Source organism: Onthophagus taurus, chromosome 1 (genome assembly GCF_036711975.1).
Source record: "Onthophagus taurus isolate NC chromosome 1, IU_Otau_3.0, whole genome shotgun sequence".
NCBI lineage: Eukaryota > Metazoa > Arthropoda > Insecta > Coleoptera > Scarabaeidae > Onthophagus > Onthophagus taurus.
Window position 1 is genome coordinate 9669285 of NC_091966.1, and position 27346 is coordinate 9696630.

The 27346-nt window shown below is 31.1% G+C and overlaps 5 protein-coding genes across 5 annotated transcripts; 4 read left to right on the forward strand and 1 right to left on the reverse strand.

Annotated features, from left to right (window-relative positions):
* The first annotated feature begins 32 nt into the window (after window positions 1-32).
* LOC111417331 (zinc finger protein 431-like) lies at window positions 33-2659 on the forward strand. Its single transcript, XM_023049570.2, has 3 exons — window positions 33-366; window positions 480-1158; window positions 1209-2659. Exons 1-3 carry the CDS (start codon window positions 199-201, stop codon window positions 2468-2470), a joined length of 2109 nt encoding a protein of 702 aa, XP_022905338.2. The 5' UTR covers window positions 33-198; the 3' UTR covers window positions 2471-2659.
* A 3840-nt stretch (window positions 2660-6499) lies between these two features.
* LOC111417385 (mitochondrial ribosomal protein L19) lies at window positions 6500-7643 on the reverse strand. Its single transcript, XM_023049641.2, has 4 exons — window positions 7534-7643; window positions 7256-7477; window positions 7072-7205; window positions 6500-7020 (listed from the first exon to the last, which is right to left on the reverse strand). The coding sequence occupies exons 1-4, from the start codon at window positions 7580-7582 to the stop codon at window positions 6553-6555; spliced, it is 873 nt and encodes a 290-aa protein (XP_022905409.2). The 5' UTR covers window positions 7583-7643; the 3' UTR covers window positions 6500-6552.
* Window positions 7644-7694: 51 nt separating this feature from the next.
* Window positions 7695-9467, forward strand: LOC111417386 (farnesol dehydrogenase-like). The gene is made up of 3 exons (XM_023049642.2): window positions 7695-8615; window positions 8667-9137; window positions 9197-9467. The coding sequence occupies exons 1-3, from the start codon at window positions 8520-8522 to the stop codon at window positions 9389-9391; spliced, it is 762 nt and encodes a 253-aa protein (XP_022905410.1). The 5' UTR covers window positions 7695-8519; the 3' UTR covers window positions 9392-9467.
* A 2295-nt stretch (window positions 9468-11762) lies between these two features.
* Window positions 11763-21628, forward strand: LOC111417407 (tuberous sclerosis 1 protein hamartin). Its single transcript, XM_023049677.2, has 20 exons — window positions 11763-11919; window positions 12162-12406; window positions 15549-15666; window positions 15735-15879; window positions 15950-16062; window positions 16129-16315; window positions 16560-16633; window positions 16692-16828; window positions 16879-17015; window positions 17138-17242; window positions 17327-17789; window positions 17842-18030; window positions 18083-18449; window positions 18506-18692; window positions 18758-18883; window positions 18963-19115; window positions 19334-19520; window positions 19575-19732; window positions 20799-21068; window positions 21501-21628. The coding sequence occupies exons 2-20, from the start codon at window positions 12319-12321 to the stop codon at window positions 21534-21536; spliced, it is 3240 nt and encodes a 1079-aa protein (XP_022905445.1). The 5' UTR covers window positions 11763-11919; window positions 12162-12318; the 3' UTR covers window positions 21537-21628.
* A 3205-nt stretch (window positions 21629-24833) lies between these two features.
* On the forward strand, window positions 24834-27242 carry LOC111417408 (Tyramine beta hydroxylase). The gene is made up of 7 exons (XM_023049678.2): window positions 24834-24893; window positions 24964-25793; window positions 25849-25933; window positions 26235-26401; window positions 26457-26639; window positions 26687-26874; window positions 26935-27242. The coding sequence occupies exons 1-7, from the start codon at window positions 24842-24844 to the stop codon at window positions 27155-27157; spliced, it is 1728 nt and encodes a 575-aa protein (XP_022905446.2). The 5' UTR covers window positions 24834-24841; the 3' UTR covers window positions 27158-27242.
* The last annotated feature ends 104 nt before the right edge of the window (window positions 27243-27346 follow it).

A 27346-nucleotide genomic window follows, 5' to 3' on the forward strand; every position in this document is an offset into this window, starting at 1 on the left:
TGACGTCAATACATAGAGATAGAAAAACGACGCCATATCAACGCAGTTGTTTTGGATTACGCCATTCCACATCATCTATTAAAACCATATTAAATCATTGAACGCCCATCAAAAAATATTAGTTAGTGAGGTTATGTTAAACGTCATCTACAAATCTGTGTGTTAAATTTTGATCGAAAGATATTTTACATTTTCCTAATGGCAACGGTTGGAAAAGAAGAACCGATTTCCATAGTTAAATTGGTCGATTATACGATTTCGATTTGTCGAGTATGTTCATTAAGTACTGAGTGCCAAAATATATTTTCCATGAAATATTGCGATCTTACATTCGCCGATTTATTTTATTATTCTACTAGAATTGAGGTGAGTTTTAAACATTTTTGTATATTTTATTAAATTTTTTTAATTCTTTATTTGGACATGTCTTATTTTGTATAAAGTCCATTAAGTTTTTGAAATTTTTTAAATTTTCATAGCTTTCTCCTGAGGATAATCCATATCATGTATGTTTAATGTGTGTTGGGAAACTATTAAATGCTTACGAATTTATTATTCAATGTGAAAAAGCTTGGTATGCTCAAAAACTAACCAGATTGAGCGCGCAATTAGCTACAAACAACAAACAATTTAAAGCAATAGCACCTAAACCCTTAACAGATGTAACAGTTTATGTTGATGTCCCCAAAGAATTTGTTGAAAATGCAGGAAACCAACAAGAAGTTATTGTATTTACTGATGATGATGGAGTGATTAAAGGCAATCAAATTTTTAGTGTTATTGAAGATGAATCTGGAAATATGAGTACAAAAGGTTTAAATTCTAAAATTAAAAGTTTACCAATTAAAAAACAAACATTGATCAAAATCCTTGCAAAAGAAGGTGAAGATGTAGAACAAGAAAATAACGATAAAGATGATATTTTTGAAGATATTTTACAGGAATTAACTGAAGCTGAAGCAAATTCAAATTTAAATGATAACGAGAAAGATGATGAAACTGAAATTGAAAGCACCACGGAAATCGGAGAGGAATTAGATATCAAACCTCCTTATAAATGTGTGAAATGCAATAAAGTTTTTAGGCAAATTCATTATTTAAATAAACATATATTAGATCATCTTAATTTTAAGAAGTGTTGCAATATTTGTAACAAAGGTACGCTTTTAATTTGATTTGAATTTTTTTTAATCAACTTGTATTTTTAGAATTTTCTAATCAAAAAGCACTTTCTCTACACTTACACACCCACAGATCAAATCGTCAAATGGTGTGTGAACATTGTGGAAAAACCATTTCAAGACACTCATTTAAAAGCCATTTCGAAAGATATCATTCAGAAGAAGCAAAGGAATTTTCTGAAAAAAAGTCTTGTAGGATTTGTTCAATCCCAGTAACAACACATCAAGAACTAACAGCTCATATGCAAGCTTTTCATTCACAAAATGATCATTTATGTAACATTTGTGGAAAAACATTTTTAGGTCTAGCTCGCTTAAAAAAGCACATGTTAATTCACGACGAACGACGTCGAGTTTCTTGTACGATTTGTAATAAAGTATTTAGCTCGCGAGAAAGTTTAAAACAACACGTTTATACTCACACGGGAGTTAAACCGTATCAATGTCATATATGTGGGAAGCGTTGCACTCAAAGTCAACAATTAAAAGCTCACATTCGAATACATACTGGCGATAAACCGTATACATGTAAATTTTGTGGAAATTCATTCACAACATCGGCCGCTTTAAAAATACACGTACGTGGTCGTCATTTTAATGATAAACCGCATGTTTGTGACGTATGTGGAAAATGTTTTATTCAAAGAGGTCCGCTAGAGAGGCATTTAAGATTACATGCAATGGGAAGAAAAAACAGTTATCATAACCGAAATTCTTGGCCATGTAGTTTATGTAATACCGTTTTTGAAACGCGAAGAGAACATTTGGCACATCAATGTCCTAACATTCATTTAGCACCTTATGAATGTGGCGAATGTGGTAAAAAATTCCGTATGAAACCACTTTTAACAGTTCACATGAGAATACATACGGGTGAAACCCCGTTTAAGTGTCAATATTGTCCAAAAGCTTTTCGATCCAAACCAGGATTAAAGGAACACACTTATATGCACACAGGTGAAAAAAGATATATTTGCGATATTTGTGGAAAGGGTTGTGTACAAAGACAACAACTCATATCGCATATGAGAATTCATACGGGGGTTAGACCATATAAATGTTATGATTGTGGCAGTACTTTCACTCTTAAAGGAAATTTAACGGTACATATGAGAATGCATACTGGGGAAACTCCATATAAATGCGAATGTGGGGCTAGTTATTACGCTTCAAATGCATTGAAGAGACATCAAGTGAGATGTAACCTGTTTATTTATGAGGAAACCGTTAACGAATGCGAAGTCTACACTGAAAATATTGATTTTGATAATGAAAGTGTGTCAAATTAGAATGATTTTTTAATATTGAGAAGCTATTTTATGTTTGTAAATAAGATATGTGATGTTTTTCTTTACTAAAATGACTTTTGTTTAAATATTTGTAATATATATGTAAATATTTGTTATTTTTTTTGTATTTAAAGCAGAGTTCTTATTGTGTTAAAAAATGATGTTCTAATAAACATATTTTAAACAGTCTATTATATATTTTGTATTCTGCATACAATTATTTGCACCAAGGGGACTCTCTGGGGTCCTTTAAGGTACTTTTTATGTAAGGGGAGAAAACTCAAGGGACATTACTGATTAATTCCAATACTTTGAAATATCAGTGGTGTCATATTATGTATAAGCTTCAAGAAGAAGAGTTCAGCATCACAAGCGCTGGCTAAGGGTCTTAATCTTGAAATGTATGCAAGAAGAGTCATAGCCAGAGTATTGTATTGAACATTTAAAACATAAGTATTTTACAAATCAAACCTAGCATTCGCAAGGCTTTAGATACCATCAAATTGATATGTATGTAAATAATACAATATATGACAAGATGACTAACAACATAAGTTTTCTTCGTCGTATCAACCCTTGGAAGCAACAGATTACTTTCTCTAGACCGGAGCAGGTTAAACTTGCTAGGTTCCGCATAGTGCACACACAGTTAACTTCTGGTTACTTATTTACCTTCGAGCGGGCGCGCTGTTATAAAATTTATGACAATTTTCATTTTGATAATATATTATATCTTTTTATATTATGCATTTGAAAGGATATAACGCTAAAGTATTGATATAACTATGTATTGAACATGATAAAAAATATTTAAAAAAAATATATTGACTCTATCGTTATGACAAAAAAAAGTTATAAAATGCAAAAAATTTACACATTACTTGCTGATTTATAAGGCCGTATTTATATTATGGGATGTATTAAGGGATATAAATGTATTATAAACACGTTTTGACTTCTACATGAAGATTTCGGATAGTTTGCACATTTTTGAAAAATACAGGTCCGAAATGACAATTTTGTCGGAACCGAAATTTTTTTCAATACTTCAATTTTTTCGGTTTTTCGTGAGTTTATGGAAATATTCAATATATTCAAAGGCTTAAGACGGCTAAACCTGAATGTTTCTAGTTCTAATGTTAGTTCTAGTGACACTGTTAGGTAGCGCTACTTAACATAAGATATCACTATGTTGCATATTCTAATTGAACTAACACTAGACTTAGAACTAGAAAGCTAAACCCAAATGTTTCTAGGTCTAGTGTTAGTTCTAGTTTTCCACTAGAATCTTTCGTCTTGAGACACGTAGTACTAAATCCGAATGTTTCTAGTTCTAGATCTACTGTTAGTTCTACTTTTCTTTCAATAAAAATATACCATAATCTAACGTTGAACAACAAAACGTCAACTTTAAATTTATTATTATATTCGTAATATTTATAAAATAACCTTTAAAATGAGTCCAAACATGACCGAAACTTGCTTATATCTCGAATAATATTAGAATTAAATGTATGTTTGGGCTGATTTTAAAGGATTTTTTCTCGAATTCAAAATTGACGTTGACATTTCTAACCGGAAGTTGGCGGCTAAACCCGAATGTTTCTAGGTCTAGTATTAATTCTAGTTTTAATTGTTATTCAGCGTTTGACTGTGGGATACTTTTATTAAACTATAAGTACAACTAACACTACACCCAGAATTAATTAGAAACATTCGAGTTTAGCCGTGCGTATCTTAAGACGGACGAAAACTCAAGATTGTCATAAGGACGTCACCTTTTTCCAAGCAAAACTGCTCAATGCCTGTACTATTAAGCTATGTTGCATTTTATGTGGGCAGTGCAAGTACACAGTAGTTTCGTAACTATGGTTACTGCATTCATATATTTCGACTTATATGAAATTCCCGGTATGTAGTTTGTAAATGTTGTTAGATTTCAAAAATTAATCGATTTCATTTTATGTTTTTAACAATTGTTTAATATGAATTAAATATTTTTACTTTAGCAAAATGTTTTTTATTAAAAATAACGTAATTTTTATTAATACGGACCTGATATCATAACATTTATGACACGCGCCCGCTCTTGTTATAAAATCGGGCACGCCCGCTCTTGTTATAAAATCCGCTCGAAGGTCAAAGAGGGAACCTAAGATTATATCTATATGTTCAAACTGCGGGGTGCATTTGACGAATCAACATATCTTACTTGGTTCTGAGTTGTATACCCACGAAAGGAAGCTACACAATATCGATAATATGGAAAAGGCTTTTCAAGATCTAGTATATTTGTTAACGTTCTGATTCTGGGCAATGTTCCTTATAATTCGTTAATGTTAACGTTAATAATCTGGGTTCTAACTAATAATAACAAAAGGCGGTGAAGGTGGTCCTTATTGTTGCATCTTCTTTCTTCTGCTTTCTTATATGTAAGCAATTTGCTTGTTTTTCTTCGACATTTTGCCATGTTTCAGTCTTTTGCGGTTATCACTGCATCGGGGTCTTCCGATGCCCTTACATCCCATTAGTGATTTGTCCCGGGTAATCTTTATTATTCTGTCGTCGGTCATGCGGTTGAAGTGTTCATTCTATTCTCTTTTTGTTTGCAATACCCATTCACTGATATTATCGATTTTACACATTCTTCTGATTTCCTCGCTCCTTTCTCGATCCATAACTGCCCTGCCGCTATTTTGCATACCATTTTCATCTTCGTTGTCTTCAATATTTGTTTTGTTTTTTAGGTTTCTCGCGAAATTTCTGCGGTATATGTTAATATGGGTCTGATTATTGTTTTATAGATTTAACGTCGAGTCTCACATGCTTATGAGACCAGAACGCCAAGAAATGCACCCAAAGTTTCCACAATGTTGACCAAGTTTTCAGCAAACTTTTCGGGCACATCTCCAATTTCAACATTACTTTTGTCAAAAAAAAATTGTCATACACGAACAGTCCAAACGATCCCGCTAACTCACATTTGGTATATTGCAATGATAATAATATAATAATAAATCAATAGATAATCTAAATTTAGTCCCAAAATCTTATTGTTTAGATAGTTTGTTTCTTGAACATATATTAGGTATATTTTCAAACTCTTATCAGTACCAATCAAGCGGTTTTGGAAAGGCTATTATTCTCTCGTGATAGAAGGGAGGGCCGTTCGTTAGGTGTTGTTGCATTTGTTGGCCTATAGCATTTCACTCAGTTACTATCATGGAGTCGTGGACGCTAGAACATCGGATAATTGCGTACGATTGTTTTGTTAAAATACGTGTGTTTTGTCATAGATTATATATTATAATGTTCATCAAAATGATGGTGTTCCCACGCGTGACACAATCTTGCGTAGGGTTAATCATCTTCGAACTACGGGCTCAATGATTAAAAAGAAACGCCCGGTCGCCAACGTACTGCGCGGACCTCAGAGAACATTGAAAGGGTCAGAGCTTTGTCAGACAAGCAATATTGAGAAGCCCAAGTCGCTCTGCTTGCAAACATTGTGCTGCAGTTGAAATCAGTAATCGCACTGTAAGACGGATTTTGCATACAGACTTACAATTTCACCTTTCCAAGATAGCTATTGTGCAGAAGCTAAGTGTAACAGATTACCGCCAACGAGTGACTTTATGAACAAAATGAAAACATTATGGTGGTAATGAGTGATGCGGCATTTGCACCTTAATGGTGCCGACAAAATCGTCGGTATTGGGCTACAGAAAATCCTCGACACTTCCTTGAGAAACCACCGCATAGCCCTAAGGTTACAGTTTCGTGCGCGATACGAAAATTCGACATCATCGCCAGAGTTACAAAGACGGAATATTGATAGTCAGCTTTTGTGGTTTCAGCAAGATGGAGCCTGGCGGTGTGTGGTCATAACAACAATAGCTATTCTTCGACCCCTGTTTCATAATTATCTCATTTCGAGATTTGGTGATATGTTATTACTTTTTTTTTTTATGACTTTTTTTTATGGGGATACCTGAAAGAACATGTTTACAAGGACAAGCTAATAAAAAGTTAAGATTTTTTTAAATTCTATTTAAAAATTGACAACTTCCTAAATCAATATTTTAACCTAACTTAACAGGTTGAACAAAAGTTCTCTTCCTCTTCATCTTACGTTTAGTAATATCTAATTTTTGCAAATGAGTCTGAATTTCTGAATAAATTTCTTTTTGTTCCTCCTCAGGAATTGTCCTCATGTACTCTTTCATTAAATCATACTTCTCCCAAGGTTTAGCCAATTCCTCAGCTCTTTTATAGAACCTTTCAGGTAGTCCCAAATCTTGCACACCTTTCAGATTTTTCCGCTCCCACCTTTCCAACCAAGGTCTTGGTTTTAGTTTTACTTTTAAACTGTTAACAGGTACCGGCGCACCATCAGGTAATTGTTCAGCTTCCATGTTCACATCAATAGTGCTGTATTCTGGGAGGGCGTCTCTTAAATAAAGGAGTTCATCATCGAGGCGTTTTTCAAGTTTTAAAACTTCTACTTTTTGAATGCTTGGATCGTAAAGTTCATATAAAATTTCGACACCCTTTAAAAAAAATAGTTAATTTAATTAAATTAATAAATTAGTTTATCTTACTTGTTGTTCTATTATATTTCTTAAGATAAATTTAGCTCGCAAACCACAACCTTCTCTTTTAATACAAATCCCAACAAATTTTTGCGGTTTTCCCGGCGTGTGCTTATCGGCAGATGTCACCGATAATATTGAACCTAAATTTAAATGTTACCCTTTTACAATTACAACTTAAAAATTTACTAACCAACATAAAATTCTGGAATATCGATTTGAGTTCTTCTCGCTAACATATCTTTACGTTCGAGTTTTTCTCTTAACGAATTTCGAAATTCTATTTTAGGATCTGGAAGGAATTCCGGGTATTTAAACCTATAATCGGCAAGATTATTTTTCTGGGGCTCTTCATTTTGCTCGATTTTCACAGCTACAGTGCTTTTCGATAAAATGCTGATGAATGACCTATTTCCTTGATTATTGAAACAAAATTATTAAGTATTGTGAAAGTTTAAGTTTGCTATATACCTTGTTTAGGCGATAAAATGCTAAATGATACTTTTGAAAGCATATTCATTATGTTTTTGATATTTTCCACAGTAAGTATAGGTTTGGTTTTTTTTTTAGGTTATGTCAAATTTATATTTTAAGTAATAGATGTCGCTGAGGTCGCTTTTAAATTGAAATTTTAATAAAATTAATTAATATACAAGTCTTTGAAAGTATGCCTGTATGTATTTCAGTGGCATACAAATAATGCAGAGGTAGAAGCCTATTGTAGTAGTACAAATTAAGTACAATAAGTTGTATGAAACTAAACTATGTTTTAGTGCAAATCCTGTGAGATTGTACTCATTGAATGAAGCAACAAAAGGGTACACTGCAGATATAGTGCAGCAGAATCACAAGCAGAATGAATGATATTCAGTGGTGGAGATAACTTGTAATTTATAACCAAAAATTGTATCATTCATACTTACATCCATAATGTCCCCATTGCATAACAACATTTTCATTTCTTTAACCACATAACATTTTTTCAATTGGTTTATTCATTGCTCAATATGAACCAAGATCAAGAAAAAATATCTATTATCGTATTAAATGCATAACTGATTATCGAGAATCCTTTGGAACCATTAAGAATGTTATCAAAATCAATTAGATTTGGATGAAATCAACAAAATTCATATATTTTAAAACGATTAAATTTAATAGTTAACCAATAACTAAATAAAGACTGCTAAAGAAATGATAAACTCAACAAATAAAAGAAACCAATCTCCTCTGTATTTCAAAGTTAAATTAGTATAATTTTTGAAACTATCCCTAATTATCAAACATGACCTCAGAGAACTAGAAGGACATACTAACTGCTCTATAATTATTACTGTATGTGCACGCTACGTTAATAATAGCATAAAATTTTAAACACGAAACCACTTCGGATTGTATATATAGGATCTCAACTTATTCTCATCTCTTATTCCCATCTCTTCAATCGTTCCAAAAACATGGACCATTACAAGGGTAAAATTGTTGTTGTTACAGGAGCAAGTTCAGGAATTGGAGCTGCTGTAACAAAAATGTTACTCAAGAATGGAATGAAGGTAAAAAATTAATCACAAAATTACTTCTTTTTAATCATCGTTTTAACATAGGTTGTTGGATTAGCTCGCCGAAAAGAAAGAATCGAACAACTTTGTGCAAAAGAACCATCTTTAAAAAAAAATTTATGCGCTTTGAAAGTTGATATAACCAGTGAAAAAGAAATTGTGGATGCATTTAAATGGATTACCCAGAATGTGGGTCCGTTAAGTGTCTTGGTGAATAATGCTGGAATTGTAAGACCTGGATCGATTATTAATGGTGAAATGAAAGATTTTAAATCGATAATGGACACAAATGTAATGGGGGCAACTGTAGCTGCACGCGAGGCAGTTTCCATAATAAAAAAATGTAATATTGTTGATGGTTACATCATTAATATTAATAGCGTCGCTGGGCTGAGCGTTTTCAAAACTCCATTAATGGATATGGCTTTTTACCAAGCTTCCAAATTTGCTTTGAATGCTTTGAGCAAAGCTCTACGGTTAGAATTGCAACATTGTGGACTAAAAATAAGAACATGCGTAAGTTTTTATTACATCACTTTATTTGTTAAGGTATTTTTAATGATAATATCTTTTAGAATGTGAGTCCAGGATTTGTTGATACAGAGATTGTTAGCCACGCTATGGATGCGGAACAATATAAACAATTTTTGGAACAAAATCCCTCTTTGGCAAGCGAAGACCTAGCTCAAGCTATTTGTTATTTGTTGAGTACGCGTCCAATTGTTGAAATTACAGAGTTAACAATAAAACCACTCGGAGAAAATTTTTGAATTTTTATACTGATTTGTACAATTTGATTAATTTTTTTTAATAACATCTTTTTTAATAAAGCATTATTGCAATAAATTGTAGTTTATAATTGCCCACTTTACTGGAAAATATTTCAAGGCAAAAAAAATGATGTAAACTTAAAGTTTATTGCAGACTGTATTTCAAAATGTCAATTTTTTTTGTTACATGCGTAAATTGTACCGGAAGTTGATGTCACAAGACCTTTTAGCTAAACTGTAACCTATTTTAAATAATTAGTAATTTTTAATTACAAACCTTAATTTTCCTTTCGAAAGAATAAATATTAAGATTTACGCACATTTTGAACAGTGGATCTTTGCTATGGTTGAACACGATGAAGGACTGCAACGCGAATTTAACAAAATGGGAACCTCCATCTTGAAGCCAAGGTCAACGTAGATCACGTCTTTTGGAACGCAGAACACATAACCAGAATTTCTTTCACACCCTTATCACGAAGCGACCTCAGAGAGAGCAAGTCAGATGTCTGCCGTATATTCACACTAAGGATGAGAGCAAATATGATAGCGAGTCTGGAGATAACAAGGTAGGTTGATGATTTAAAAGTCGAAATCTCACGCTAACAATTAAATCTGGAATCTAAACGTAGCTAATCCTCGAGTTGGGTTCTGTTAATCTTGGTGACTTTCTGGTCGTCTACCAATACTTGATGCACGATGACTTTTTGTAAAGATGGCAGTATATTACTTGCGTTATCAAGAATCCTGAAGAAAATGAGAGAGTTCTGGGTTGCACTTCGTTATGTTAGAAATTTGTAACTAAGAAAGTGTTTTTAGAATTTAAGCATGCTTGTCCTTTAAAGCAGCATCGTCTTGGAATCCAATTATTTTCAACTGTAGGGTTGCTCTTGAAAACATCTGGTCCATATATCATTGGGCATAAATGAAAAACAGTTGCATACCGTTCTCAATTTTTTTAAAGATTTTCGCCAATATTTTCGGAAAAAATGACAATCTTTCTTGAAAAACTCTTTACTTCTGAAAGTAGTTCGAACACAAATTTACCTTCGTCTTGTAGTTTAAGCCAATGTTGGCGCATCACTAGACCTTAAGGCCGGCGTTCAGAAAACATGAGGGGCTCTTGAACTGAACATTTTCAACGCTTGTGTTAAATCAGTTCTGCTGTATGGATGCAAAACCTGGCTCGTTACTGAAGACATAAAAAGCAAGCTACAGGTATTCGTTAACAATTGCCTGCGGTACATATTACAAAAATTCGGCCACGAGTTATTTCATATGACGAATTATGGGAAATTACTGATCAGTCTAGTGCAAACGAAGAAATAAAACGGCGAAAGTACGGTCGGGAGTGAGACATAAATGAGTCTGGTCATAGAGTCCTAGAATGGAACCCTCTTGGGGGGAGATCAATTGAAAAAGAAACCAACAAAATATCAATTCCACAAATGAGAAGTATATGGTTCACCAAGATCGCCATCATACCGCTGATGACAAGGCAATAGTAGTAGTAGTAGCTGTATTTTAAAGTTTAAACGATTGAAGTGCCTAAAAATAACAGTAACAAAAATGCGTCCGTGTATTCTTTATATTGAGGAGGAAGTCTAAATTCTCACTTACTGCTTTTTGATCACTTGAAAGAAACTTTTTGATGTCTTCTGATACTGCAAAAATCTTGCACCAAGCATTTACATAGCCATCTTCAATTATTGTGAAGAAGTATATGATCAAACTGAGCGTCAGTTTCTTCAAGTAATGATTCGCCATTGGCACATTGAATAATACACTGATATGATGCACTGATATGATCATATTTTCATTGTTTATTGGCTTACGGTTGAGTCATGGAATCAAGCCTTTCCTACATCCAAGTATTGCTGGTGACTCGTTTATTGTAATAAATAACTTTCTTCATGTTCAAACCAGCTTGGTTGAAACACACAGTGTACAAATCTATTCCTGTAGCAGTTTCTGACATAGGCAAAGTAGTTAGTAGTTTTTGAAGAAATTCTGTCGAAACAAAAGCTGTAACTGAAATACCGCAATATTTGCCCAAAGTCAAAGCATAGCAATTAACGAAGTTAAGGTCAAGATAAAGTATCATAATTTTCATAAGGTACAGATGTTATGCCTAAGTTGAAGTGTGCTTGTGATGATTGTCAGCGACACAGTTGAAAATGTTTAATGGCTCTACAAATCTTCAGCTACACCCTGAGCTTTACTGTCACATGTGGTTGAATTGGTAATGAGATTGAAAAGCAATATTATTTTAAAGAAATATCATAATACTATGATATTTTGAAATATCATATTTAAATAACTGGTGTAATTTATTTTTGTTGGGTTGGCAATATCAATCAACTTATTTACCAAATGGTTGGGTATATGTAGGGGGGTACAGAACAGCTGTTGCATCATCTACGTTGTATAAAAAGGAACAAGCAATAGAAGGCTCCCCGCGACGAACATACAATCGCCGGAGTCTTACAACATACCGCATATAAAAAATAACATTTGACAGTCAATCGGTAAGCGATTGTTTTTCATCGTCGTTGCTTTGTCACTACCTTCGCGCCGTCGTACTGTGATCTCTTTTATTCTCCCTTAAACGTCTCCAACACGTTTACGCTCACGTTCGTTTTCGCCCGTTTTATTTCGCGGCCCCCCTTTCCAGTTCTTAGTTTTACCGCGATTTCGGGGGGACCCTTTTAATGAGATCGAATCGGTTTCCTCGATTGTTGTTTGTTTTTCTCCATCAAATCGTTTTTAGGTTATAAAACGCTCTCGCTTCAACAATGAGCAACACCTCCACACCATCAACCAATTCTACAAACAGCAACCCACGGTCTGTTATGTCTAACATCAATTGAACGAAAATTTAATGTATCCTAGAGGACACCACCACGTTCTTTTTTATACAATCAACAATGGTCGACTTAATGCAGAATTTGGAATCGAACGATCCCAAACTGGTGGAAGATTCCAAGAGGTTATTACACGAACAGTTTAGTTCAGGTATTTGTTTTTATTTATAATATTTTAATTACATTTTAAGCTAAAGTTACTTATATGAAAAAGAGAAAGAATTTTTTTTTGAAAATCTTGTTTTATTTTTAAGGTTAACTTATTTAATTACTACCTTATTATTTTGGAGATAAGCCTATTAATTGATAAGTATGCATTTTAATTAAAATGTTTTTGTATCTATAAAAAAATTAAGTAACTTTTATAATACCAGTGAGTCTATAGCTAAATATAATAGGATTGAACAAAACATGCTGTAAATTCTATTCTATCACTATAATTTATCATAAATTAAACTAACATAAGGAATTTGTAAACATTGTTTATAAAGTATTGTTTATAGAGTTATTCAAGGATCATAGATATGGTATGATCTTGTATTGGTGATTAAATTATTATACTTCCCAAGAAAGCAAACTTATATTTAATTTCTAGATGAATCTTTTTGCATTTTTTTACATTATGCTAACTCTATATATATAAATGGAGAGCTCTACAATCACCACTTCTGTTATTTCCTAACAACGTTTTTTTTCAACTTTCAGAATATATTTTCTTCCAAAATATGCTTCTTCCCAAAACAACACTGCTGAAAATGATTCCATTTATGCTTGTGATTTTATAACAAGTTTTTTAGTAGTACTAGCACACAGAATATACATAATTCATTACAGACTTCGCCTTTTTTTTGTATCTAGCAATACTTAAAACTTTTTGGCACATTGTTAAGTCTATTTCCTTTTTATTACATATATTTGCAAACAACCTGCCATACTATTCCGGCTTACATCATCTTGGTTTCACTAATGCTGTAGCATCAAGCTGTCTGTATTTGGCCCTTAAATACAGGGAAATTCCCCTAACTCAAATCACTAAGGGAGTGGAAGAAAACTTCGACTTAAGAACAAAAAAGTCTTCTATTAAATGTATGGATTTATAAACATTATTATCTGGAACATTCTCTCTTGATAATAAAAAAAGGTTTCAAGCTTTCTAAGAGAGGAATATGCATTTCATATTCAATTTCAATTCATTTCATTTTCAAGATTATCATCACCTTCACCTGATTCTGAAACAATAAGAACTATTAGATTTCTTAAAAATTACCGTTTTGATCTGGAATTGAAGTTCTCATAGCACTATCTACAATATCTTAGTTGGAGTCTCCATTGTATGGATACATACCATCATTGATATTCAAATAATCATCAAATGAACACTGTATATCTGCAGTGATTTCATATAAAAACATTTCAGATGAGGCAAAAAGATCTTCTTCCTCCCATTTGTCTTTTTGTAGCATTTCATCGTTTTTAAAAACTCTACCTTCTTGAAGCAAGTCTGCATTGTTCGTTCTTTTATACCTAACTTCCATATTGTGTTTAAGTCTTTAATTGCGTCAAGTAAAGTTATTGTAGAATTAGCAGCATTCATATTGATTAATAGTTTCATTAAAATTTTTAAACCTGTTGATGAAGTTACTAAGAAGTTGTTTGAGCCTTAAACAAATTATATGATGAAATGATTGTTTCTTACACAAATAGAAACGACAAAATAGAACTGCTATAAGTTCAAGGTAATCATGTTACCCTTGCTATTTACAACTTTATGACTGATTTGAAAAAAATTAATTTGTTTATATTGAACTACAGGTTGTAAAACCAATCATTGATTCATTTATGTTAAGAATCACTTTTTAAAGAAAATACATTTTAGAACCTTGTTTTGTCCAAAAATATTAAAAAGTACGAAATTTCTGAAAGTCATTATTTTAATTTAGAATTTTGCTCAAATTATATTGAGCAGTACAATGGCGAAAAAGATGATCTACAAACCAGAGGTAAATCTACAAAGTAGATAAGTGACGGGATTCTTGAAGCTGCTAATTACATTTCAGTATATGAAGACATACACAGTAGTCTATAATTAAATGTATTAGGAAAATTGTATTGGTATATCATAGATACCTAGATGGTTGCGAAGCAGCTATTAATACAGTTTACACTTTTAGCCATGCTAGTGCATAACATTCGATGATTATATTCCATGGAGTCCGAAAATGACTAATTTTGATGAAAATTGTTGCATATAGAGAAAAATGCTTGTGCAACTATGGAGTTTATTAGTTATAGAGCAAAAAATTTCCTCTAGATTCCACATGAACTGGGAGTTTTTTCTGTATCTTATAAGAAAGTTATTATCTCGAAAGTGATTTAATGCGGTTCAAAAGCTCCCTGATAAGGCTGTTTTTACAAAAAGAAATGGTTTTAAAAGATTGTTAAAGCGTCGTTTTTGGACGACACCAATTAATATTGACCTGACAAAACCCTGATTTAGATAGCCTAAAGTGTGTTCTTCTCAAATTACTAAAGCTTTTGTTTGAATTAGGTATAATATATAGCGACTCTACACGGACTGGAAGGTTAATAAATTTCAGGTGTATTTTGTACATGGCGACTTTTTTTATTTTTTTCCGCTATTGATATCAAGATATTGACAAACCCCAGTTTTAGATAAAGAAAAGATCAAGCTTTTTAGTGATGTATTTAATATTCCACTATCACTAAAGAATGAAGATATGGATATGGATACTCTCTTTAATAATAATGTAACTTAATGTTTTATTTGTTTTGCAATTGATGTTTAAAAACGTGACAAAGACAGAATCAGTAAATTCCCCAGCGGATTTTTAGATAGAAGATATTCTTAAGATTAATATAATTTTAATACCAAGGTATTGACATTGGTGTCAATCTAAGAAATAACTGGATAACATTTCTGGACAAGATTATATTTGTAACGCTGAACACTGTGTGTCTATTCTATTTTCGTGTGTTTTGATAAGTTTGTGACTGATGTTGAGAAAATTTTGCTGAGTCTGTCTTGTTAGGGCATACTTGCTCTAAAAAGCATTTGCAAAAGAATTTCCATTTTCTGAATAAACAGGAAAGCATTATCTACCTATACTATTATTATTTTATTACTACTATATTTTTTTCTAGAAAAGCTAAAATAAAAACTACTTCTACATTAAAAATTATATCCAGTATTAATACAGATATAAGACAACAAAATTTTTAATTGTATTTTGTTTAATTTTTATATAAATTATGTTTATTATTAATATTTATAGTAAAAGAGCCATGGTTAGTGTACGGTTTGTACGATTTTTACCTCCAATCAAATTCGACTCGTTTAATAGAAGTATTGGTAGACTTGAAGGAGCCGCATCACACTTTTCTATTTGATAAGTGAGTGTGTTGTGTTCAGTACGAACAATCTCTAACAAATCTCTCTCTACCTACCTGTCTGATTGAAGGCTAACAGAATCATTAAAAGGGACGAAAGACAGCATTAAGTTTCAAGGATTAACGTTGCTTGGTCATGTAGTTCGTAGCCGACCCACTTGGATATATAAAATAACGCAGCACTCCTTAATGAAAGATTTATTGAGATTATTAAAGGTAAGTTTAGTTTATTAAAGTCTCAAAATATGGAAAAATGAGTAATTTGATTACTTAAATATTGTTTTAGACTGAACCGGATATACTGATCCTATTAAGCGCCCTGATGCCGTTAATTGTACTTTTACCAATAGTTCCATCTTTAATGGGAGATTACTTGCGAGAAGTGTTTGATGTATTTTGGTAAAAAGGAAATGAAATAGATTCATTTATTAGAACTATCTAATCGTATTTTTTTCATATTTTTAGTCGATTAGCAGGATTAAATTTTACTGAATCAGCAAAATTAATAGAGGATCAAATGGTTCATATGCAAGTAGCTCTATACGCTCTCTTCCTTCGACTGTATGGGATGTATCCTTGCAATTTCTTGGCGTACCTGAGGGATCAACATCGTAATAAAAGCTTAACACCTATATTTACACATACTATAAAGGTAAGTCTTCAAATAAAAATAAATTCTGAACTAAAACACCATTTTCGCTCCTTTAATGTGAATATAGACGGGGGGACGCAAATGAACCAAAAGAGGTGGCGCAATGAGAATGAGTCTCGTTAAGTCTCCAGCTTATTTCAAAACACAAATATTATTTTAACAGTTCTGGTCGAACGTGATTAATTAAATTCTTATAGGCTATTTTCAATAAACTTGCGTATTTCTAAATCGATTTTTTTTGTAGCCCATGTTAGATACGGTAAGAATGCATCCACATCTTGTAACAACATCTAAACAAACAGAAACATCAATAGAAAGGTAATACAAGATTATAAATTTAAGATGAAATAAGATAACTTCAAAAAAATCTTTTTAGATGGAAAACAATGGGAGCTGAAGATGTTATAATAGAGTGTGAAAAATTTTCTTTGGATTTACCAGATAGATGTTCCCATGAAAGTTGTTTTATGTCATCGTTTAGATCCAGATCAAGTACTAATTCAGCTACTCATGGTATGTTTGATATTTTTGTATAATTTTTTTTTTAATTCTTTTGATTGTAGAATCATCAAATCAATTGCAGATGTTAAGAAATATTAACTCGAATCAATCGATAAGTGATAACAACTTCTTTAGTCCAAGTATGATTTTGCATTGTTCTACACCTCCAGTTACTGAAATTCCTATTCCATTTTCACAGGTAAACAAATTATTTTAAATAATTCATATTTGTATCATCTTTAAATAATTTAAAATAGTATATAATGGAGGCAGTAGCATTATTATTGAAAATTTTGTATTAACAAAACATTAATTTTATAGAATATTCCAACGACAATAATTTCGTCAATATCCCATATGTCACAAGAAAGTTCTTCGCCTCCTGAAGCTGCGATTGAAGCTACGCCTGAAACCACTCCTATAAGAGTACGTTTATTAACGCACATTTTTTATTATTATGTTTCAATTATAAATAACGTATATATTTTGTTGTTATAAATATACTTAAAGGATACCAGAGTGGGGCATAGAACACATCCACAAAATCCATTGACAATAATATCACACACATTTACACAAAAAACAAAACTTCCTACTTCTTCTGGCCACAACACCCCTGCAAATTCGCAACCGTCATCACCAATGAGAAAGGAAGGCGCTCAGTTTAATTTTGACAAACACTCTTCTGCGTTTGGTCTACCAAGAAGAGATCAACTAATTGGAAATCGTTTACAAAAACTCGTTCAAGAACGTCAAGCTGGAACTGTTGATTTGGAATTACGTCGTCTTCCTCCAACAAGTCCGGTTAAAATACCGTTAGAAAGTCACAATTTCAATACAATATCCAGCATGGAATCTGCTCCGTTTAGTCAAGAGGATGAGGAGGTATCTCAGATTGTTAGGGATGGGGGTTCTAATGATTATCCAGGATGGAGACAATGTGATAGTGTTGTTCATGAAGTTGAAGAAAGAGGTAAATTAATTTCAAAATATTTAAAAAAATTAATTAATAAAAATAATTTTAGCTGATGAAAACCTTGATAATAATTGTGAGCAAGAACATGGATCTCCATGTACTGAAGGTGGATTACATATGCCTAACTCAAAATCAATTAATGATTTTACAAAACGTATTCAACGTCTTCGTTACAGCAGTCAATGTGCTGATGATGCTGAAAAATATGAATTATCAACAGGAAGTAGTCCTGGAAATGGTATGTTTTTCTACAAAAATAGTAGAAACACTGAAATACTTTTATTTTGTAGCGGTTTCATATCCAAACAATCAAGTGAGAAGAACCAATTCTTGTCCAGAAATGAAAAAGAGTCCTGTTGTGCCTGCAAATAAGGATAATATCAATAAAACTTTAATAGAAACGGACGAAGACACCAATGGGGATTATCAGGATGGAAAACCTTCGTTATCAAATGGTTTGGATGTAGACAATGACAAATTAAAGAATAAAGTTACATCAGAAACTCAAACGGAATCCATTTGGCCTATGCCTTATGAACATTTATTTTTGAGTATATTTCCCACATTGGAAAGTAACGAAATCAAGGCTAGTCCTGGTACACTTATTACAAGACATGATAGGCCAAATTCTTGTAATACTTATGATATTACTGATAGGTAAATTAAACATTTGTTTATTTTATGAAACATTCATGACTTGGTGTTCCTTGTAGATATAATGATATTTGTATAAAAACTTATGAGAAAGAATCATTAGAATACTTCAAGAACCAAATAGAACTATTAAAACAACAGCTTCACTTTGAAAAACATCGTCGTGAAATGCACGCTTGTAAAAATAGAAGATTATTAGCGGATGCAAAGAATACAAGAGCTTTAGAGGAACATAAAGCAGCTTTGGTAAAAATTTAATTTGATCTTTTATAGCAATAAATCTGTTTATTTAATTCTTTTATGTTTAATAGAAAGACCAAGTTCAAATAAAACAAAAAGATATTGATAATTTAACGGAAGAAATGGAAGATTTGAAACGAAAACACATTAGTAAAGAAAAGGACGCGCAGTATAACGTGACTTTTTGGGAACAAAAGGTTCTATCAAGTAGAGAATTACTTATTACATATATAGAAATGCTATAAATTCCTTTATTAATTAAATTTATATTTGTAGTTTAAATCTTTATCACTTGTACATTCTAAACTGAAGGAAGAACATGAAGAATTAGAGAAAAAATTAATTTCAACAAAAGATCAATTGATTGCGATCGATTTAAAATGGCAAAGCGCAGAATCTGATTTAATTAGTACAATGACTGAAGTAAAAGTAAATAAATCCATATTAAAATTAATTTTCTTCAAACGTTATTAAAACTTGCAAATGAAAGTGAACTTCAATAGAAATGATATTTGAAAGAAAAATTTAATAATGATTAAAATTAAATAAGTGTATGAAGAATTTTGCATGTTTGAAGAAAAATTGATGTTTTATGCTATATAAATCAATGTACTATTATTTAAACTTTTTCAAATAATTTCTTATAGATAGCTAAAGAGCAAGCAGAAGCTGGTGAAAGAGGTCGCCTTGAATTGGACCGTTTAAATCGAGAACTTCTTTTATTAGGTGAACTACAGTTGAAATATCAAGAAAGAATGAATGACGCGGCATTATTAAAACGGTCAGATGTTGAATTGATTAAACTTACCGAAGCTTACAAATATGAAATACAAGGTAAAAATCTTGGATAAAAGATAATTTTTATTTAAAAAAATTGTATGTTTATAGGTTATAATAATCAGTTAGAAACCAAACAAAACCAATTGGACGCTTGCAAAGCTCGAATATTGGATTTGGAACATAAGGTACAAAGACATGATGATACAACCATTAGTCATAAAAAGCAACTGAATGATGTTAAAGAGGCATGTAACACCAAAATAAAGGTAATAATCGTTTATTTGTTATAATTATAATTAAAAAAAAAATAAAAATTCGTATTCAAAGAACATATACAAATACAGGGTGTTCCAAGAGTTGTCATACTTTTTTTACACATTTCAACAGGCTATAAGTACCACTTAACTCCATTCTATAAAATAACACATTCAAAAAATAAAAATCTTTGGTAAAACATCAAAAAAATTACAAGAAATATGCAAAATTGACTTGAATACAGTTTTTTTACTCGTTTTCGAAAATATCCAACGTTGCTTGCATACATTTCTAGCATAATTTCGTCCCAGGCGCGTTCCAGAGTTGTTTTGAGCACTTTTAGGGTGGCGTATCGTGTTCCTGAGATTTTTTGCTATAAGATGAACCAAACGGAGTAATCCATCCGACGAATTTGCGATCAATAAAAATCAACGGCGCTTTCCTGGTGGCGTAGATGAAGTCACAGAAGTACGCAAATAACTGCGACCGTTGATTTTTGCAGCAGCAGTCTTCTGCTGACCCCTCTTGAGTAGTTGGCGTTAGTTATCATGGTTGCGGAACGGCTCGATATTGAAAATCTTCTTATCAATAAAGAGAACTTTTGATAAATGAGCACCAACGACCAGGCGAATCATTCGGCGAGAATTATCCAATCTTTTCAGTTTCATTGTGTGCTTGAGAAAGTGGAGACGACCGATCTTAGTTCTCAAGTGTAAAAGTCAAGTAATTCTCGCAAGTTTCTATACGATTATTATAGCTGCCATGTTTAGTTTTAAGTTCATTTACTCTAATTTGCCACATTTTTATTCACTCCTAAGTTATGTTGCAGATTTATAGATCCAGTTATTGCATTAATAAACACATGGTCCTGCATACCTCTCCTTTCCTAAATCCATTTGTGATTCGCATAATGTTGATTTTATCACACCTTTTAAACTTATGTCAAGTTCATAAAGTTTCAATACAGTACTTAGTAGGGTTATTCCACTATAATTTGAATAATCAATCTTTATTAAATATACTTATGCAAATAATAAAACAAAGTAATTATTTGAATATTTTGTTATTTTTTATTAGGCTGTAGAATCAAAATATCAGACACAATTGGCAATCAATCGAGCTTTAGAAGATAAAATAGTTGAATTAAGGTCGCAAATAGAAGTGACGACCAAAAAAGTGATATCGCCCGATACGAGCAGTTGTCATGAAGTGAATCCCTCATTAATGGACCAAACCAGCGCCGCGCAAGGATTGAGCACTCACTCATCGCCGCTTTCCGCATCATTAACATCATCGGATGGTAGCTCAGCTTTTACAAGCGAACCGAAGGACCTGAAGAATTTACATGTAAGTTCTTCAAACGATAAAAAATGAAAATCCTAACAAGTGTGATTTATTATTAATGAATTAACAATAATGGTGCGGTATAACATATCTGTATAGTACAAAATTATAAATGAAAATAAAAAAGTATTGAATGGTATAAAATTAATAATCTGATAATTATTATTATTATGATAATTGGTTAATAATTCGAACTGTTTATTATAAAAAAAATTGTGATATGTAAGCTAAGGAATACAATATCTTTATTGATTTGTATATCCACAAATTAATTTGTTGCAAAAAAATTATTGTTTAGTTGTAATTTTGGGTTCTAAATTTTCAATAAAACGCAATTATTCACGTAAATTATTTGAATTTATTCAAAAACCTTGAAAAACCAAACAATTTCGTTACAAAACATAGTTTGAAATAGATTTTGTTTCTCTATTTTAGAAAATTGTGGATCAAAAGGATGAAAACAACGAATAGAAACGACGCCGAAGTGAGAGCGTACATTAAAAAAAATATATATAAATAATATGGTATTGATTGATACGTGTACCTAACAAAACCGTCATTGTCGCTGGTGAACAACAATCTATGGTTTTATTTGTTCAATCAGCACAAAATTTTATATAAAAATATATGACAATTTCGATATAATATTATTTAAGTGAACTGCAGGAGAAATTGGAAATTTGTCAAATTGATTGTTATTTCTAAAGAGACGATAAAAACAATTATTGTTACATTATCTATACTAAAAATGATTGAAAAAAAATAAATAAATTTTTATTAAAGTATTGGTATTTTTATTTTTAACTCAACAATCTGGGTCTCACAGACCTTACCTTTATAATACGTTAATAATGTTAAGTTTTTCGTATTAACTTGATTTATATAATACTGATAACAATAACAAATATACCACCTAATTTTTTAATAATATAAAAAAAGTATTAATTGTTACTAAAAAAGCCAATTTGATGAATTTAAAAGGAGATTTATCAAAAACTATAATAAATACGATAAAAACCAATTCGTTACTCTCAATTTATAACTTATTTTTCTACAAAAAAAAACGATTTTGAAGGTTCTAAAAAAATAACTCAGACAAACTGAGAGATGAAGGAAAAAGTTAATTTAAAATAAAGAACAATTTTTTATGGTTTTATGCATCTTGCTTATTAATAATCACCTATATAATAAAACGGGTGATTTCATTAAGTGGAAGAATCATTTCTAAATCGATTGATAAGAATAAAATTTTTTGATATCTTCCTTTGTTCCTGAGATATTTCTCATAAACGTGTTAATTTTTACTAAAAAAGCTATAATGATGAATTTAAAAGGGGATATTTCAAAAACTACAATAAATACGAGAAAAACCCATTCTTTATTTTCGATCTTAAATTTATTTTTCTACCAGAAAACAATTTTAGAGGTTCCGAAAAAATAACTCTAACGAAATGACTGATGATGAAAAAATGTTAATTTAGAAAAAATGCCACTTTTTATGCTTTTACGCATCTTGCTTATTAATAATCAGTGATATAACAAAACGTGTGATTTGATTAAGTAGAAAAATCATTTCTAAATCGATTAATAAGAATAAAATTTTTTGATATCTGCCTTCGTTCTTGAGATATTTCTTATAAAAATTTAAATTTTTACTAAAAAAGCCAAATTGATTAATTTAAAAGGGGATATCTCAAAAACTACAATAAAAACCCATACATTATTTTCGATTTTAAATTTGTTTTTCTAGCAGAAGACGATTTTATAGGTTCTGAAAAAATAACCCCGACGAACTCAGATGAAGCAAAAAAAGTTAATTTAAAAAAATCGCATTTTTTAAGCTTTTACACATCGTGCTTATTAATAATCACCGATTTAACAAAACGGGTGATTTCATTAAGTGGAAGAATCATTTCTAAATCGATTGATAAGAATAAAATTTTTTGATATCTTCCTTTGTTCTTGAGATATTTCTCATAAACCTGTTAATTTTTACTAAAAAAGCTATAATGATGAATTTAAAAGGGGATATCTCAAAAACTACAATAAATACGATAAAAACCCATTCTTTATTTTCGATCTTAAATTTATTTTTCTACCAGAAAACAATTTTAGAGGTTCCGGAAAAATAACCCTAACGAAATGACTGATGATGAAAAAATGTTAATTTAGAAAAAATGCCACTTTTTATGTTTTTATGCATCTTGCTTATTAATAATCAGTGATATAACAAAACGTGTGATTTGATTAAGTAGAAAAATCATTTCTAAATCGATTAATAAGAATACAATTTTTTGATATCTGTCTTCGTTCTTGAGATATTTCTTATAAAAATCTAAATTTTTACTAAAAAAGCCAAATTGATTGATTTAAAAGGAGATATCTCAAAAACTACAATAAATACAATAAAAACCCATTCTTTATTTTCGATTTTAAATTTGTTTTTCTACCAGAAAACGATTTTATGGATTCTGAAAAAATAACCCCGACGAACTCAGAGATGAAAGAAAAAAGTTAATTTAAAAAAATCGCATTTTTTAAGCTTTTACACATCGTGCTTATTAATAATCACCGATTTAACAAAACGGGTGATTTCATTAAGTGGAAAAATCATTTCCAAATCGATTGATAAGAATAAAATTTTTTGATATCTTCCTTTGTTCTTGAGATATTTCTCATAAACGTGTTAATTTTTACTAAAAAAGCTATAATGGTGAATTTAAAAGGGGATATCTCAAAAACTACAATAAATACGATAAAAACCCATTCTTTATTTTCGATGTTAAATTTATTTCTCTACCAGAAAACAATTTTAAAGGTTTCGAAAAAATAACCCTAACGAAATTACTGATGATGAAAAAATGTTAATTTAGACAAAATGCCACTTTTTATGCATCTTGCTTATTAATAATCAGCGATATAACAAAACGTGTGATTTCATTAAGTAGAAAAATCATTTCTAAATCGATTAATACGAATAAAATTTTTTGGTATTTACCTTTTCGATAATCACATAAAAAGCGCAAAAATACTGAAAACATTTACGCAAAATGTTTCATAAGATGTTTCATTTCTCAATTTCATTGAGATCTGTTGGCAAATATTTTCATTCTATACATTTGATATTATAATTTGTTGTACAATGTTGTAAATTAAAAATTTTATTTGAAATTTATGTGAAATTAAGATTAATTTTTAATTATCCCCTTGCACAAATTAGTAGTAATTGCAGGAAATTTACCTCAAGATTAGATTAGAAATTGCTTCATATTACAGGATTTCCTTCACCTTATTACCAACTTCATCACTTTCCTGGCGAATCGTTGGTATTCGCAGTACTATTCCGCTCAATATTTATTCCATCGAGCACAATGGAATGGAATTTAATTTGGCAAAACGGTTTATCCGTTTATATCACGAAATTCTTTCGCACATACCGCTAAAAATTATCAAGAACTATTTTTTATTAAATTTTGAATGTTATAATTAATTACATTTCATTGTTTCAAAATGTTTAAGACCAACAAATGTGCCTATATTTTTTACAAAATTTCGGAAATCGGAACAAAATATATTAACAAATCTACATAATGATTTGAAAAACAATTATAATTTTGTAAAAAATGGTTTAAAAGAAAACGCTCATAAAATTTCATTATTAAAAGTAAAATTTAAACCATTATTCAAACTTAATGATCTGGACGCAAGCGCGATTTTGAACCTATAAAACCAGGTCCCCATTTGAAGTTCTTAGCCAGTTCGTTCTTACTCTCAAGATGAAAATTATCCTCTCTATACTCCTTCTATTTATTACAAAATGTTTTCTCGGTTAATATATATTCTAAAGCAAATTATTAAAATTATTATTACCAATATACATTCTTATTAATTATTTTAGGAGCTACCGAAAAAGTATTTCACGTTCCTCTCGATCAAAATAGTTCAATAACAATGAGTTGGCAAGTTAATTACGAAAAAGAGCTAGTAATCTTCGAAATACATCTACCGAGTGATTTCGGGTGGTTCGCGTTTGGTTTTTCTGATTACGGCGAACCATTTCCGGCTGATTATTGCATCTTGTATCACGATTGGAAACAAAAATTGCACTTTCAAGACACTTACGCGAACGATAACGGAGTTCTAGTATTGGACAGTCAACAAAACTGCAATAATTTTCGCATAAAGCCTTACAAAGCAATAACCAAATTTACTTTTCAACGAAAATTTGATACTTGCGATTTCGAAGATTACTTAATTGAAGATGGGACGACGCATATTGTTTGGTCCAGAGGGAAAGGTCCTTTATATAAAGCGTCTGGTTTGAATATTTCAACTCATGATAGTTCGATGACTCGAGTACAATTATTAAAAAATCTTAATTTAGAATTCGGAAATGAAGATATTGAAAGAAATGTGTACGCTTTGGACATTTTAAGTGATAAAGTTCAAGTTCCCGATCGTGAAACAACTTATTGGTGTCATGTTCATAAATTGCCAGAAATTTTTGAAGAGAAACATCACGTTTATCGATATGAGTCGCATATTCAGAAAGAAAATGAAGGAATTGTCCATCACATGGAAATTTTTCACTGCATAGCTCCAGCGAATGAAGATATTCCTTTTTACGTTGGGGACTGTTTTGGATTGAAAAGGCCAAATTCTACGCAAGTATGTAAAAGGGTTATAGCTGCTTGGGCTATGGGAGCAACAATGTTTTATTACCCAAAAGTAAGTCGAATTTGTTTCTTTTTTAATTTTAATTGAATCATGTTATTACGGAAAGGAGGCTGGTTTGCCTATTGGAGGATCTAATTTTAATAAATATATCATGCTTGAAATTCATTACAATAATCCTATGCTACAAAAAGGTAGGTTTATAAATACTGTGAGATTCAAATTGATTGTGATTTAATGTTTTGATCAAATTAGAAGTTCTTTGCCAAAATATTAGTAATACTTATTCTGATTTAAAAGTAATAGCCATAACTTATTATTAAATTCTGTTGAGTATTGGTCATATAGATTATGCTGGAATTCTGCTATAGCTATATGAAGATCATGCATGAAAACATATCTTCAAATGAACTTTGAAACAATAATTTGCATCACAATAATTTTGAATCTCTTGATATTAACAAAACTTATATTTCTTTCACTAATTATTTTTAGGAATTATTGATAGTAGTGGAATAAGATTTTATTATTCACCAAAATTACGTCGATACGATGCAGGAATAATCGAACTTGGATTGGAATATACAGATAAAATGGCTATACCTCCACATTTAAACTCATTTGCACTTACTGGTTATTGTGTTAGTGAATGTACGGCTATAGTAAGCCTTATTTTATCAATTAAATCAATTTTTGGATTGATACCTTTTTATGCAGAGTCTTCCACCCGATGGTATCAACGTTTTTGGTTCCCAACTTCATACCCATTTAACCGGAACTAAGGTTTGGACGAGACACATTCGAGATGGGTATGAATTAATGGAATTAAATAGAGATAATCACTATAGTACGCACTTTCAAGAAATAAGAAGATTGAAAAGAGCGGTTAAAATTCTTCCGGTAAGTTGATTTTTTTACATCAATCTTTCTAAAGTTTCCTTTTGAAGGGTGATGCTTTAATAACAACATGCGAATATCAAACTTTGGATAGGACGAATATAACTTTAGGTGGATTCTCGATAAGCGACGAAATGTGCGTTAATTATATTCATTATTTTCCTGCGACGACTTTGGAAGTTTGCAAAAGTGCTATTAGTGATCAAGCTTTGAGCACATTTTTTGAATACATGCGATCGTAAGTGTTGTATACTTGTATGTGTAGTGATACATGAGTCGTATTTTTATTAATTTTTAGGTGGGAATATCAAAATATAGTTAATGGAGGTTCAATTTCTTCAAATTATAACTCAATCGAATGGAATCCGATGCGTGTTGAGCTTTTAAAAGAAGTTTACAAAGAAGCTCCACTAAGTATGCAATGTAACATGTCTTCAGGAGACCGTTTCCCAGGTTACTGGGAAAGTACGCCTTTAACACATATTAAAATTCCTCTTCCACCTCCAAAAAGAAGATGTTAAGAACGCAAACTATCTGAATAATTAGTCAAAAAATGTAATGTAATATAAAATCTGAAATAAATAAATAGATGGGTTATAAATTGAATATTTATATTAATTAACCTAAATTGTTTTGAATAAAACGTTTTTTTATTGAAAAGTTTTCTTTATTAATAGAAACTTTATTCCTTAATCTTAGGTAATAAAAAT